The sequence below is a fragment of the Mesoplodon densirostris genome, chromosome 2, assembly GCF_025265405.1.
Source record: "Mesoplodon densirostris isolate mMesDen1 chromosome 2, mMesDen1 primary haplotype, whole genome shotgun sequence".
NCBI lineage: Eukaryota > Metazoa > Chordata > Mammalia > Artiodactyla > Ziphiidae > Mesoplodon > Mesoplodon densirostris.
The window spans coordinates 80351591-80366472 of NC_082662.1; the positions used below are offsets into that span (position 1 = coordinate 80351591).

The 14882-nt window shown below is 37.9% G+C and overlaps 1 protein-coding gene across 3 annotated transcripts in view; it reads right to left on the reverse strand.

Moving 5' to 3' along the window:
• Positions 1 to 2536: 2536 nt before the first annotated feature.
• KYAT3 (kynurenine aminotransferase 3) overlaps positions 2537 to 14882 on the reverse strand; it is a 53130-nt gene continuing 40784 nt past the window's right edge. For all 3 annotated transcript variants that reach the window (XM_060090068.1, XM_060090069.1, XM_060090070.1), the window contains 4 exons: positions 14315 to 14501; positions 10514 to 10590; positions 10022 to 10108; positions 2537 to 2909 (listed from right to left, as the gene is read on the reverse strand). In XM_060090068.1, the coding sequence (XP_059946051.1) occupies positions 2847 to 2909; positions 10022 to 10108; positions 10514 to 10590; positions 14315 to 14501 (414 nt within the window). In that variant the 3' untranslated portion in view covers positions 2537 to 2846. The remainder of the gene's footprint in view (positions 2910 to 10021; positions 10109 to 10513; positions 10591 to 14314; positions 14502 to 14882) is intronic.

The following is a 14882-nucleotide window of genomic DNA, read 5'->3' on the forward strand; positions in this document are numbered from 1 at the left end:
GTGGTAAATACTAAGAGGTAAAGCCAGATGGAACTGAGACGTTTCCTTTAAACCTACGAACATGGAGGTCATTAGAGAACTTAGAACAATAATGGGTATGGAATCCAGACTATAGCGGGTTGAGGGTAAGTGAGGAGTGTGTGTGTGCGAGAAAGTGGAATCATCAAATGAGGAAAACTTTTTCAAGTTATTCCATTTCGCAGTAAAATTTCTCAAAAAATCCAGAGCTAGGTCATCAGTCCCCTTTAGTCACTAATACTGACATATTTGGCGCTTGTACACAGTCTCATGTCTTTTTGGTTGTTCCTAGTTTGGAGGAATTATAAATCATGCTGCAATAAACATTATTTTACATATCAAAAAAAAAAGGTATGGATAGGATAGCACGAAACCATTATCCTTACTCCAGTCCTTGAGGTCCTATGTTACTTCTCTGGCCTAATACCTGCTACTCCATCCCTTGGTTATTCCATCCAGCCACAGCAGACCTTTGGTACTCATCAAACATAAGACACCCTCCTGTTGTAGAGCCTTTGCACTGGTTATTCCTTCTGCCTGGGATGTCCCTCCCTAAGATCTTACCAAGGCTCTCTCCCTCTCTTCTTCTAAGTCTGCTTCTATGTCCCCTCCATGAGACCTGACCACACTGTTTAAAATTCCAATTTGCTTCCCTAAAACTCTCATTCCAACCTCTACCCTGCCTTCTTCTCTTCATACAATTGCCATGTATAAGTTTTACAATATATTTCATTATGTTTATGATTTAGTTATTGTCTCTCCCCTCTCTAGGAGAGCCCTAGAAGGCAGGGATCTTTGGTTCACTTGTTCACTGATATATCCTAAGTGCCTGAATATCTTAGGACAGTGCCTGGCACATATTAGGAGTTCAATGAATATTTGTTAAAGGAAAAAATGAAGGATGGAGGGAGGCCAGTAGGGAGAGAGAAAAAAATGGAAGGAAGAAATTTTGCCCTGAAGAGGAAGAGATAATAGGGTTGTAGATAGAATCAGGGAAAGGATTTTCTAAGATGGGAGAGATTTGAAAGTATCTTACTGTTGAGGAAGGGATCCAGTAGAGGCTGAAGATATAAGAGAATAGGCTGAACCAAGTCCCTGAAAATGTGAGAAGACATGGGATCCAGAGTACAGGTGGTGGGATTAGCACTGGACAAGTCCAAGGCTGCAAAGAGTGGATTTAAACCCTGGTGAAAATTTTATCAAGTCCCCCACATGAGTGAACAGGCACAATTTTCACATGGAATTTGTTTTGCTATGCAATAGTTGGCTCTTGAGGTCCTGGCCTCCTTCTGGAGCTGCTTACCACCAATCCTCCCCACTGTCCCCAGGCCCTGGGGGCAATAAAGAAAGGATGGATGCTGATGTGGATGTCATAGACTCACTTATTGGTAGAATCCCAGCTGGGAGTGCTGGTCTGGTGGCTCCTACTTTTTCATTTTTTTAATTTTGTTTTTCACAGAAGCAGGAGATTAGGTCATTTAATAGTACTGGCAGTGGTGGGCTTTGAGGTGTTAGGAGAATGGAGAAGGCTGGATATTTTTACTATGGAGAATGGAAGAATATTAGGAATTGCTGTCGTGGTAAAATGTAGAGAAAGCTCACTAGGGGAACACAGAAGAATTAAGTCAAGTTAAGGTCAATGTCGTGCATTCATGGTTGTTAGAACCTGCCCAATTATGCATTTTGCTACAGCAGCGCTCAGCAGCCCAGTTGCAAGCATGGAGCTTCAACCCCAGGGATGAGTTGTTTGTTTGTTTGTTTGTTTGTTTGTTTGACCAGGTAGGTGAGATAGTACGAGCAAGTTATTCAAGGCAGCAAAAGTATCTTGGCTGAAGTTATGGATAACGAAATCTAACCTGGATATGGAAGGGAGTGAAGGTACAAAGAGACTGATAGAAGGTTCTAAGATCCTAGTTGATTCTGATGTAAGAGGGCCATGGACCAATTTTTGAGAAATAGTGGATTTGCAATGATAGTTTAAAGTAATATTTTGAGAGGAGCTGAGTGAGAGAGAGACAGAGAGAGAGAGAGATGGAGAGAGGGGAAATACTGGCCGGGCGGGATACTTAGTGTAAGAATAGGTGGTTACAGTGTGAAATGACTAACTTATTATCTCAAAGATGGAACAGCCTGAAATGATGAAAGGTTTAGGGTATGCCCAAGGGAGTGGGTGGCTGAAGTGGAGAGTGGAGTGGAGGTGAGTATCACCAGAGGTGAGGAGGTCAAAGTACCAAAAGCCTAGGTAATCCATGGGGACCTTGAAGCCACCTCAGATGATGGCAGTACTTGCAACAGAGAGGCAAAACTATGAGCAAAGTTCAAAGCCATTAGTAAGTGAAGGGGAGAGAACTACAGGTGGGTAGAGACAAAGCCAAGATACAGAGTTGACTGGTTAAGGGTTTTCACACAATGGCAGAGAAGTGAAACTGGCCAAGAGTAGTTGAGTGCTTATTGTCTGCCAGGCTTTACATACATCAGTCCATTTCATCCTCACAAACAACAACTCACAAACTTCATATAAAGTAGGTGCTATTTTTATTCCCCTTTTATGAGGAAACTGAAGTTTAGAGAGATTAAGCATCAACCAGCATCTCACAGTTCTTACCACTGCACTATACTGACTCATAAAATGGTCTAAAAGGTGTTTTAATACATTTCAGCTGAAAAAAAAATCAGATCTCCTGAATATTATCAGGAGTGGGATTAGCAATGGAAATAGTCCTTTAAATTTCATTTGTACTGAAATTTTTTTTTCAATACCCAGCAAGTAGCAGTACTAAATAATTCCATACTAGGTCATTTAATAGAAACAATGCAGTCTGCATGTATCAAAACTTCTGTCTACTCCATGCCTTGATGATTTCTTCAGCAGCATCCAGTGTACTGTCTTTCTGTAAATTAATGAAATAATCATCATTACATATCAAAATAAACTCAAGATGAAATAAAGATTTAAATATAAAAAATATACCCAAATCAGTCCATCCGTAATAGTCATGTAGTGATTTGGGAACCTAGTGCTTCTCAACCCCTGATAACTTAAGCTGGGGCCAGATGGGCTCCAGCCAGTCCTTGGCCTCTGCAGCCAAGACAGAGCCCAAGAGCATTCATGGGGTGGGGGTAGGGGTGGGGGACACCTTGAGTTGCATGACTGAAAGCTCTGCCCCATATTAAGCCACTTAATCTCAGCAGGAACACAGAGACTGGGAAATGGCATCCACAGCATCATCCCTTGCCTTGGTGGCCAAATACACAAGTCCTGAGCTCTTTAAGGAGCCCAGTAGCAAATCAAACAAACCAATTATTTATAATTCTATATCCCATTGCTGTCAGGCTAGAAAAGTGAATGAACCTCACAAGAATTCAATGTTAGGGGAGCTAGAGAAGCATCACGGCAATCACTACATCATACTGTTTTGTGATGCTGGCTGCCAATTCAGGGCACTTTATTACTACTTTCCTGACACCAAAGAAATCTACAAATTAACCAGTATAGGGCCAAAGAGCATCACCAAAAAAAAAAAAAAAAAAAAATGACTGACAAACTGTATATACAGATCAGACTGAAAACAGTTTAACCTGATCCCAGCCAGAAGGATATCTGTCAGTGTGAACACCCTCACTCATAACCACTTATGGCAGCCCAAGTGGCCTGCAGCACCAAAGACCCAGACTCATAAATAACACTGATGCAGGAGGAGAGTCTCAAAGATGTGCTGATGGGATCCATATTCACTGTTTCATCCATTTGGGTAGGAAGTATACAAAATCACAGACCTCTTTCAAAGAGGCTTCTAGACAACAGAGGAAAACCCCTCCCTTAGCTCCCAACACACAGAGGATGCCAGGCAGAGCAAGAATGGAGGAATAAATTAATACACAATTACAGAAAAAAGTCAAAGAGTACAGAAGAGTTTACACTGAAAAATAATCATCTGCTTCTTCCCTCCCCACCCCTTCCTACTACTCCCACCATCCCCCAACACAACAATTTATGGCAATTTCTGGTTTCAGTTCTAGTGGTTGTCACTAAAATCTAAATAATGTGTGTTTCTAATTTTTTTATTTATCAACTTCAGACAATGTTCACCATTCTCTGCTCTGAATGAGGAAAACTGGGTTCATTCACACTATTCTGCCCCCTCCCATCTAAGTCTCATAGTTATAAGCCCCTAACTCCCACACTGTTTGAGGGTCAACTGTATTGATAAAATTCATTTGTTTTTTGAACAGGTAATATCTACATATAGTAAAACATTAAATTGATGGATAAACTTCCTCTTCTGCTTTCTCTACTTCTCCCTTTCCTTTCTGTTCCATCTCTGCAGAGTGATTTAGTCCAAAAGCCATTACATGGGGCTGAGTGAAATAGGAGATCATGTATGGGGGCAGGGGGAGCCTTGGCAGCCTGGTGCAGGGTGCTGCAGCCAGAGTGGAGTGAGTAGACTTTCAATGTTGGTGGCATGACGTGGTGGTGATGGCAGTGGTGGCACTGACCAGGAACAGGGTGTCAGAGTCGAGGGGGGTAGGTAAGCAAGGCCTCTGTATGGCAGGGTGGTTCCTGGAGCTCCAGGCAGCTTGGAGCCTGGAGGTGATGAGGCAGGTATCTGCCAACGCAGACAGGCATGGAGTGTCAGAGCCCGTAAGGGAGGAGGAGGACTTCTATGCAGTGGGTGACAGTGGTGGCCTTGGAGACTTAGAGGAGGGTATCTCTACAGGAGAGCGACAGCAGCAGGTCAGCACAGGGTGTTGAAGCTCAGGTGAGGTGAGGATGGTGGCCATACAGGGGACAGGGGCAGCAGCCTGGTAGAGGTGTCAAAGCCTTATCAGGGTAAAAGCTGCCTGTCAGGGGTGCTGGGTGGAGGGGCAGTGGCACTGACAGGAGACTGGTCACGTACAGAAGTACTGATTAAAGAAGTGGTTACATGATGAGCCAGGTGTTTTACTGTCAAAGAAGGGAGGGACAAATACGGATAGGGAGAAAGCTAGAATAAACTCTGTGGTGGTTTCAATATATTTAGATAGACATAGAAATAAGTAGAATAGACACAGACATAGAATGTATGTATATACATTTACATATTCCCTACGTCTGTCCCCTGGGAGGGCCTGGGAATACTAATACTCCAACAGCAATAAGCACTCCTAATGCCCAGATCTTGGTTTCTTAATACCATTCTCCACTAAAAGGTGATTCCAAGTTGGGCTAGATAATGACAAAATGAACCTGGTGCATCTTGCTATGCCAGAAAGTAAGGAAATGCTCAAAAAATGATGGGGACATGTCAAAGGAAAAAGAGACCAGCTTAAAGGGGCTCCTAATGGCCAAATCTGGGGAAATTTGAGCATCAAAATAAGTAATAATAATGATAAATTATAACCCACTGAATGAAACAGGAATCCATGAGTCCTTACATATATGAATGAACAGATAAATAAATTGCTTGATGAGAGATGGAATATTTTCACAGTTTGAAAGTACCTCACCACAAAACATTCATTATTTATCAAGGGAAGAAGTGAAACTTTACAGTAGAGAAGCCTGGCAGACACCACCTCAATAAAGTAAATTTAACATTACAAGCAGTAGGAAAACTAAAATTATGTGCTGATAGGATGCAAAACAGTGACTAAAGCATCACTTCCACGGTTTCCTGCCAAAGGTGCATAATCTGAGTCTATTCACGAGTAAATGTCAAACAAATGTTGAGGGACCTTCTTCAAAATAACTGGCCAATAATTTTCAGAAGTATTAAGGTCAGGAAAGTCAAGGAAAACTGAGGAACCATTCTAGCTTGAAGGAGACATGACAGCTAAATACAATGCACAATTCTGGCCTGGATTGACTGATGGATGACTGGCTGACTGACACGATTATGGCCTGGATTTATTTACTTACTTGGTTGTTTGTTATAAAAAGGACATTATTGGGGCAATTAGTGAAACTTGAACTGGATCTGAGATTAGATAGAATGATATAGCAATGTTAAGTTCATGATTTTGATGGTTATACTGTAGAAGAATGTTGTATAATGGGGAATACATAATAAGGTATTTGGGAGTGATAGAGGCATCAATAATTAAGTTAGGAACCTACATAAAATTGTTTGGAAAAACAGTTCTTCAAACTTATTTATTAAGAATATTTCAAAATATTTTTTTAAAGTAACCCAGCATCCCACCCATCTCCCTCAACCACTCAGTTCTCCTCCCCAGAGGCAACACTGGGATTTTATTACATCTCCTTCCAGGGACAGTCTAGGCACTTAAAAGCTTCTATCTCCCTCCCTCCCTCCCTTTTTTTTTTATATAGATAATAGTATTCCTCACAAACTGGTCTGCTCCTTGCTTTTAGCTTATGCTCTATCACTCCATGGAGCACTTTTATGGATGTGAATGTAACACAATTTATTCAAGCAGCCTTCATTGGTGAATATTTTGTTTATAATCCTTTGATATTGTAAACAGTGTTTCACTGAAAATCCTCGAACACAAGACATTCAACGTACAAGTAAATCCACAGGAAAAAATCCTATAAGCAGAACTGCTGGGTCAGAAGATATGTGCATTTATATTTGGATGATACATTTTCATACTAACCACTGCAGAGATTTTATACATTATACTAGTACTCTCAATCAATGCATGAGAGTATCTTATGAAACTTTTCAGTTGTTTTGCTTGTTTCCAAATTATCAGAAAAAATAAAATTTCACTGCAGTTTTATTTTTCTTTTCTCTTATTATGAGTGAGGTGTAGCATCCTTTCATATATTTGACAACTACTGAGGACTTTACCCATAATCATTGTAAAGTGCTGCTGCTTTTGGTTTGTTTTGCCCTAAATTCAACCTGCTTTCTTTCCATTTCCACTTTCTTGGCACGTTTTGCCACCCTTTTATTTTTGGCTTTTCCAAGAGGTTGGATGAGGTGTGTCAGCTTTCCCTAGGGACTTCTTGGTGTTGCTCCACTATCTTCCAATATTGAATGCTGATGCAAAGGAGGTGAGTCCACACTGATCCTCCTCTCCTGTCTCCGCGGAGGCCTTGATCATCTTGTCTAGATGCCAAAGGATCATTTATAAAGTCCAATAGATTAAAACAAGGCATATCTCAGTGTTATTCTGTGACAATGTTCCCTGAGACAAGCCATTCCCTTCCCATTTTTAGATTTGTTTGTTTTCAATGGAAAGCATTCTCAAAATAAAGCTATACAATTCTTTCCCAGTTCCATTGGTCTGCCTCTCCGCACCACTCCCTTCAGGAACTCTAGGTATTTCATTTGTCTTCCACGTCTGTAATTTTTCTAACATTTTAAAATTCTTTGTTCCTGGGAGTTCCCTGGTAGTCCAGTGGTTAAGACTCTGGGTTTCACTGCCGTGGCCCGGGTTCAATCCCTGGTTGGGGAATTAAGAGCCCACAAGCCACACAGTGCTGCCAAAAAAAAAAAATTCTTTGTTCCTTTCTACTTCTTTTTGCTCACTCTTCTCAATCCTCAGTGTGCTTACAGAAGTATTTAGTGTTCTCTGTGCTGTTTCCAATGTCACTACAATTACCAATAGCTTTATTTTTTCCCTTCAATTTCTTACCTGAGCTCTGACAGCTGCCATTTCATCTTCTTACATTATCTTACTCTATCTTCCCTGAACTTTTAAAAATCTCTGCTGTAACTTGTTTTACATGTTTTGAATTTGAAATATCACACTTTTGGTTTGCTCTATGGAAACATTTTTTTTCTTTTTTTGGTTGGATATTCTCTGATATTGTTTTTCACTGTATCTTTCTCCTTTTCCCCTTATAGTATCTTTTTAGATTCATAGCTGGTTCCTTTTAATTACTCATCTTTGATTGAATTCTCTTTGTAAGCTCCCACTGCCAGCACACCTACGTACGGCTCCTATTGTTCTGGGTAATGAGTAAGCTACCTGCTGGCTCTGTCTACGATCTGAAGAGGTATTTGCAGTTTTCTATAAAGGAAGATCCAGGGAACCACTAGAAGGGAGTAGAAATTATCTCTGGCTCACAAGGTTAAATATGGTTAATGTAGAGTTCAGAGAGAGGGAGTTCTTTTAGACTTTATTTCTTTCCAACTAATTTAATTGGCTCCCTCCAATTTAATGTATCCGCACTGCCTCAACACAGCTTTAGCAAAAATGACAGAGGTGAAGAGCAAATCTATACAGCCCTTTCTTTCCACCTGGTTTGCACAGGTGCTAGAAGACATGACTGTATGTTTCCACTCTGCCTCTTCCATGGGGCCAAATGTGTCTGGAGAAGTTCCCACTACCAGTGCACTTACTGTTCCTGCTGTTCTGGATAATGAGTAGGCTACCTGTTGGCTCTGTCTATAATTTGAAGATGTAGAAGCAGAAGCCTTTCTTCGTGTCTTCCCTCTACCATTACCTTCACTGATTTGGCAACTCTTTCTCACTTCCTGGGGGATTTGTGAATTTGTTTTCCATTCTCCTAGTTGTTTCTTTAATAATTTCCAAGAAGAGAATGGGGAAGGGCCATGTTTACCATTCTAAAACTGGAAGTCTTATGCTACTTTTTTCTTCTGTTAGTTCTGTTTATAACTTCAAATAATATACCTCTGTTTCTAGATCCACTATAAGATGCGAGTGTTAATGGCTTTACCCTTTCTTCTACATTTCAGACAATTAAATGTTGACATTGTTATGCTGGTAAGATTTATATTCTATTCTGGATAAGTCTCCCATAGTTTGACTATAGGATGGCTCTAAAAGTTGAAAAGTGTTTACATCATTCTGTCTAGACTTATACATGAGTGTGCAGGTATAGAGAGTGCCTTAATCTTCATAAGATTGTTTTCAGTAGTGATAACATCTTATCACTAAATTGTTAAAAACAGCAATAATACATTCAGATTATTTTTAGCACAGATCTGATGGTACTGAATTCTCTTAGCTTTCATTTACCAGGGATGTATACTGTTTTCAGTTTTAAAGGATATTTTCCTGGATATACAATTCTAGGCTGACATATTTTTTATTTCAGCACTTTAAAGGTGACATTTCATTGTAATCTGGTCTCCACTGTTTCTGATAAGAAGTTAGTTAACATTTGTACCTTTGCTCCCATGCATGTGAGGTGTAGTTTTTCTCTGGCTGCTTTCAAGATCTTATCATTATCTTTGGTTTTCAGCAGTTTGATTATGATGTGTCAAGATGTGATTTTTATTTGTATCCTGCGTGGTTCACTGAATTTTTAGATCTCTAAGTGGCTTTTCACCAAATATGGGGAAATTTTGGCCATTATTTCTTAAAATATTTTTTCTGCCACATTCTCTCTCTTTTTCTTTGATACTCCAGTTACATGTATATTATTACTTGACACTGACCCATAGATCTGAGACTCTCCTTATTTTTCAAAAATAATTTTTCCCTCTTTTTTCAGATTGGATGATTTCTGTGGATCTGTATTCAGGTGGACCCTTTTTTTTTTTTCACAACCTCAATCCTCTGTGTTAAGCCCCATATATGTTTCATATCAGATATTACTTTTTAAAATTCTTAAAGTTCCATTTGGTTCTTTTTAAGAATTTAAAATTAATTAATCTAGTCACTCATTATGACCATATTTTCCTTTTATTTCTTGAACACATTTATAATATCTGCTTTAAAGTCCTTGTCTGATAATTCCTACATCTGGGTCACCTTAAGATCTATTTCTATTGACTGCATAGAAGTCACATTTTTTTTCATTAAGGGTCACATTTTCTTGTGTCTTCACATGGGTATTAATGTTTGGTTGCATGCTGGACATTGTAATGTTACAGGTAAGGAGTCTGATTACATTGTAATCCAGTAAGCTCAACTTCAAAAAGTGCTGAGTTTTGTTCTGGTAGATTAATTTTATGGCAGCAAGCCAAAAATTAAAAACTGCATATGAGTACATCATGTCTAGCAACAGAAAAAAATGGTGATTTATAAATCAGAAGGAAGGACATTATAAGTGTGTTTTTGAGTAGAACAGGGAACTTACTTTAATGAAGCAAAATCGCACAAATTTCTCAAACTGTAATTTGGTCTCTGCATTACAGAATGCTGAAACTGGGATGGCTGACAATTTCTGAAAAAACAAATAGGAATATAAAATAGGAAAAACAGGAAAACTACTTACACTTTAAATATTAATTTTCGGAGCATAAACATTAAAAACAAATAGATACTTCTAAATACTCACAATAATTTCCAAAAGAAAAATGTTTTTAAAATCCTCCAGGGAATTCCCTAGTGGTCTAGTGGTTAGGACTCCACACTTTCACTGCTGAGCGCCTGGGTTCAATCCCTAGTTAGGGAACTAAGATCCCGTAAGCCATGCAGCGCAGCCAAAAATAAAATAAAATCGTCCAAATAGCTATGAGTAGAATATCATGTAACAAAACTACAGTTAACAGTTTTCAAAGCATGTCAGCAGGTTTCCTTCATAAATTATAACATACAGCACAATATTGCAAAGGCCAATAAACATTACCTTATTTTTAGTCATCCATTTTACAAATTTATAGTCATAAGGTTCGTTGCTGTTCTTCATATCAGAAAGGTCTGTATCTAAAACAATAAAAATCGGATGGCCTATGTATTACATCTGAGGCAACGTGTATTTCATCTGTCTATCAAGATTCAAAATTTTCTCTCAAAATGTTCTCATGCTGGATTCATACTGCATGGTGTGGTGGGAAGTAAGGAATTCACAGAGAAGCTTTACTGATACTCTAAGGCAGTACTCACATATACATCTGATTGATCATGCTTGTGTATATAGCTTTTAGCATTGGAAGAGAGTAGGAAAGGGGAAGGACAAAGAAGAGTGTTGCCTTTCCGTTTAAAAATAACATAAGCCTCTATGATCATTATTAAGGAAATAACACCTAAATTTAGAGTACTCATCTGTAATAATTATGTCTCCAAATGGTAATTCATTATTAGATTGTAAGCTCCACAGGGGTATTGCAATCTATCACTATCCCCATCTCCTATGTCAGAGTCTAGCATATAAGTAATGAAAAGCATATTTGTAGAATGAATAAGTTAATATTATTCATTATTTATGAAGGGAAAATGCCTATGTAGTTCTCCAAAGTGATCTTTATTGTTTCCTCTTCCAAACATTATGCTTAAAAAAATTTTCTTTTAAATTTGGTGAAAAACTTCAAATATGTATTCTTATACTTATCTCTTGTTCCAATCTTGCTTTAAGGTCTGGGTAAGATATTTCTCTGGCATTCAGATTCAGCAATCTACATTTCATATTGTTTCGATTTTAGTGACTTGTACTCAAGATCTTTTTGAATGCCCCAAAGCAACAAACATTGATGGCTACTGTAATCAATGAAATTTTACAATTTATTACTCAAAATAAATTAAGGCAGTTACCTTTACCTTTTTTCTTTTATTCACTAAATACTACTGGGTCCCTTCAAATTAACAGCGTAAAAACCTTGACATTGAAGAAAGTTTCACCTGTGTTTTTTTTAAATGACTTAATATGGTTTTCCTTAATGATTGTATTTCAATTTTCTCCTGTGCTTTAAGAATGTAAAACTTCCATATAATAATGCTAATAATACTCTACCATTTATTACTATTTGTTAAGCATGTTACATGATTCTCTCATTTATTTGTCCTACAATTCTGATAGAAGCAACAATCCTCATTTTACAAATATAGAAGTTAAATTACTATTTCAAGTCATATGTATGTGTGTGTTTAATTCAGATTTGGCTCTAACAAAATGACAAATTAAAATAGAGTCTAACTGTAAATTACGTGAAAACTCCAAGTGACAAGTACACAATAGTAGCATACTCAAAGGTAACCTGGAGAAAGGAGTGATTACAGCAGTAGAAGAAAGAACAGGAGGGTACTTACTAACTGTAAGTGACACAGGCTGTACTACTCATTCATTTTTTAAAATTTTTATTGGGGTAGAGTTGATTTACAATGTTGTATTACTTTCTGCTGTATAGCAAAGTGACTCAGTTATTTATTTGTTTATTTATTTATTTTGCGATACGCAGGCCTCTCACTGTTGTGGCCTCTCCCGTTGCGGGGCACAGGCTCCGGACACGCAGGCTCAGCGGCCATGGCTCACGGGCCCAGCCGCTCCGCAGCATGTGGGGTCTTCCCGGACCGGGGCATGAACCCGTGTCCCCTGAATCGGCCGGCGGACTCTCAACCACTGTGCCACCAGGGAAGCCCTGAATCAGTTATATGTATACATATATCCACTCTTTTTTAGGTTCCTTTCCCATATAGGTCATTACGGAATATTGAGAAGAGTTCCCTGTGCTATACAACAGGTCCTTATTAGTTATCTATTTTATATATAGTAGTGTGTATATGTCAATCCCAATTCTTCCAGCTTATCCCCCCCACTCCACGCCTGCTTTCCCCCTTGGTAACCGTAAGTTTGTTTTCTACATCTGTGATTCTATTTCTCTTTGTAAATATGTTCATTTGTACCATTCTTTAGAATCCACATATGAGCAATATCATATATTTGTCTTTCTCTGTCTGACTTACTTCACTCAGTATGACAACTACTCATTTATTCTTGTAACGCTTAGAAAAGAGAAATTTATTGCCATGGTGCTCAAAGAAAAATAAGGGAATAAATACAATCCTAAAGACTTTATAGTTAGGAGAAAGTTGGAATCTACTTCTTTTGAAGCCTTGAGTCAGAGATTCTCAAAAAAACTAAACAAAATATTTCTTATTGAAGGTAGGGATTTGAACCATATTATAATAGCACTAGCTTATTTAAGTAACCTATGAGAATCAAAATTGGTTGTTGCATTCCCACTATCTCCTCCCTAATTTTGGACCTTATCTCACTAGAACAACTGTAATAATCTTATTTGTAATCTTGTATTCTAATCAAATATTTCCCTTTTTAGTTCTAGGATGATGCTCACTGGTCAGGAAAGTTGCTTAGTATAGCAGGAAAAAGATAAGTTCACTGGTTAGGACATGCATCTCTGGATTCAGAGCCCAGCCCTGCTACTTATTAGTTGATTAACTTCAGTAAATTTCTTGATTTTCTATCTCATCTTTCTCAACTATCAATGGGGATATAATAGCACCAATCTCATAGGGCTTTTGTGAGAATTGTAATATTTGTAAAGCTCTTAGCATAATACCTACTAGATCATGAATGCTCAAAAATATTAACCAGTTAGCCATTGCTATGAGTTTTAAAGAGAATTACTATGTCCATGAATTTTATGGCTCATTTTTATTTTTAAGCTACCATCAAGTGAAAGTGTTGGTTCTTGCTTCTGTCTTTAGCAAATTGTGGGGCCAACCTCTAGTATATGGAAGAATTTCTACACTCAAATCCATCTGAGAAGATGAAAGAGTAAAAAAAAATGAACTTCGTCTTCATATGTAGAAGGGTCTTATAGATACTAACATTTTTCTCACACAGGTGAAGGAGGACCATAAATAACACACATCTTTTTTCCCCATCATCATTAAAGGTTTTCTAGCCCAAATCCTTTCTGCTCCTATTACAACCACACCAGTTCAAGATCTAGGACCTAAACCAATATTACATGCAGGTTGGATCAACTGAGGATAGAATGAGAAACTGTTTAAGAGCTTAATGCGAGCAAAAGTTGCATTACTGTCCTTTTGATGTTTAATGTCAAAATGTGATAAGTGCCTTTTAGTTTGGTTCTAGAAAAGCTGTTAAGTTTACTTTTATCCAAGAATTATGTAGCTAATATCATTTTTCTATTTGCCTTTGCTGCCACGAAGTTTGGACTCAAGTTAATGCTAACTACAATACAGCTGAGCCTTGAACAACACAGGTTTGAACTGCACAAATCCACTTATAGACAGATTTTTTTTTCAATAGTAAATATCATGGTACTATACAATCCAGAGTTGGTTAAATCCACTCAATAGCATCAATATTCTAGAAATCATATTTTTTTAAGTGAAAAGGAAACTAAAATTTTACTAAAAGAACACAAGGAACATATATTATTTCATGTACCTGTGTTTTAAATTACATACCAGAACAAGATGACAGCAAATTCTATGCTTAATAGAATATCTAGAACAAACGACTCCAAACCATGTAACAACAGGCATATTTAAGGTTAAGAACCTAATCATCAAGATGATTGTAGATGACTGACACTGTGGAAATCCATTTTTCCATAAATGAAATGCTGATATGGCTTTGACACCAATCTTTTCTTCATAATTCTGATACAATTTCACTCTTAAGTTTCTGTATGTTTGAAATAATAAAAACTTTACAAACCTAGCAAAGACACATCAGCAATGATGAAGTATCCCCCATCAGGAACTATGGGTTTTAGGCCAACACTTTCAAGTAAATGTACCATCCGATTTCTTTTTACTTCTAACTCTTTTGGCAAAGAATTAAAGTAGCATTCTGGGTCATCCATGCGCTTGATGTCAATCCAAAGAGCTTGAGCCAAAGCTTCCTGTATATTAAGATTGAAAAATGTGGAAAGGAAATATGGTAATGTTATTTACTGCAGAATTTATTGGTATAATAAATAAAGATTGTTGGCAAAAAGTCATTCAGGGAATTACAGTTGAATTCCTGTGAACCCATGTGAACTTCTACAGATTAATGGAGGAATCAGTTACATGGAAATGATTAAATCTAATGTGAAGAGCTGAGAATGAACCATGAATATCCAAACTGAAACAGAAGTACAGTTGTCCCTTCGTATTCACAGGGCATTGGTTCCAGTATTCCTGCAGATACCAAAATCCATGGATGCTCAAGTATCCATAATACACTCAGCTCTCTGTATCCCTGGGTTCTGCATCTGTGAATTTCAACCAACTGTGGATCC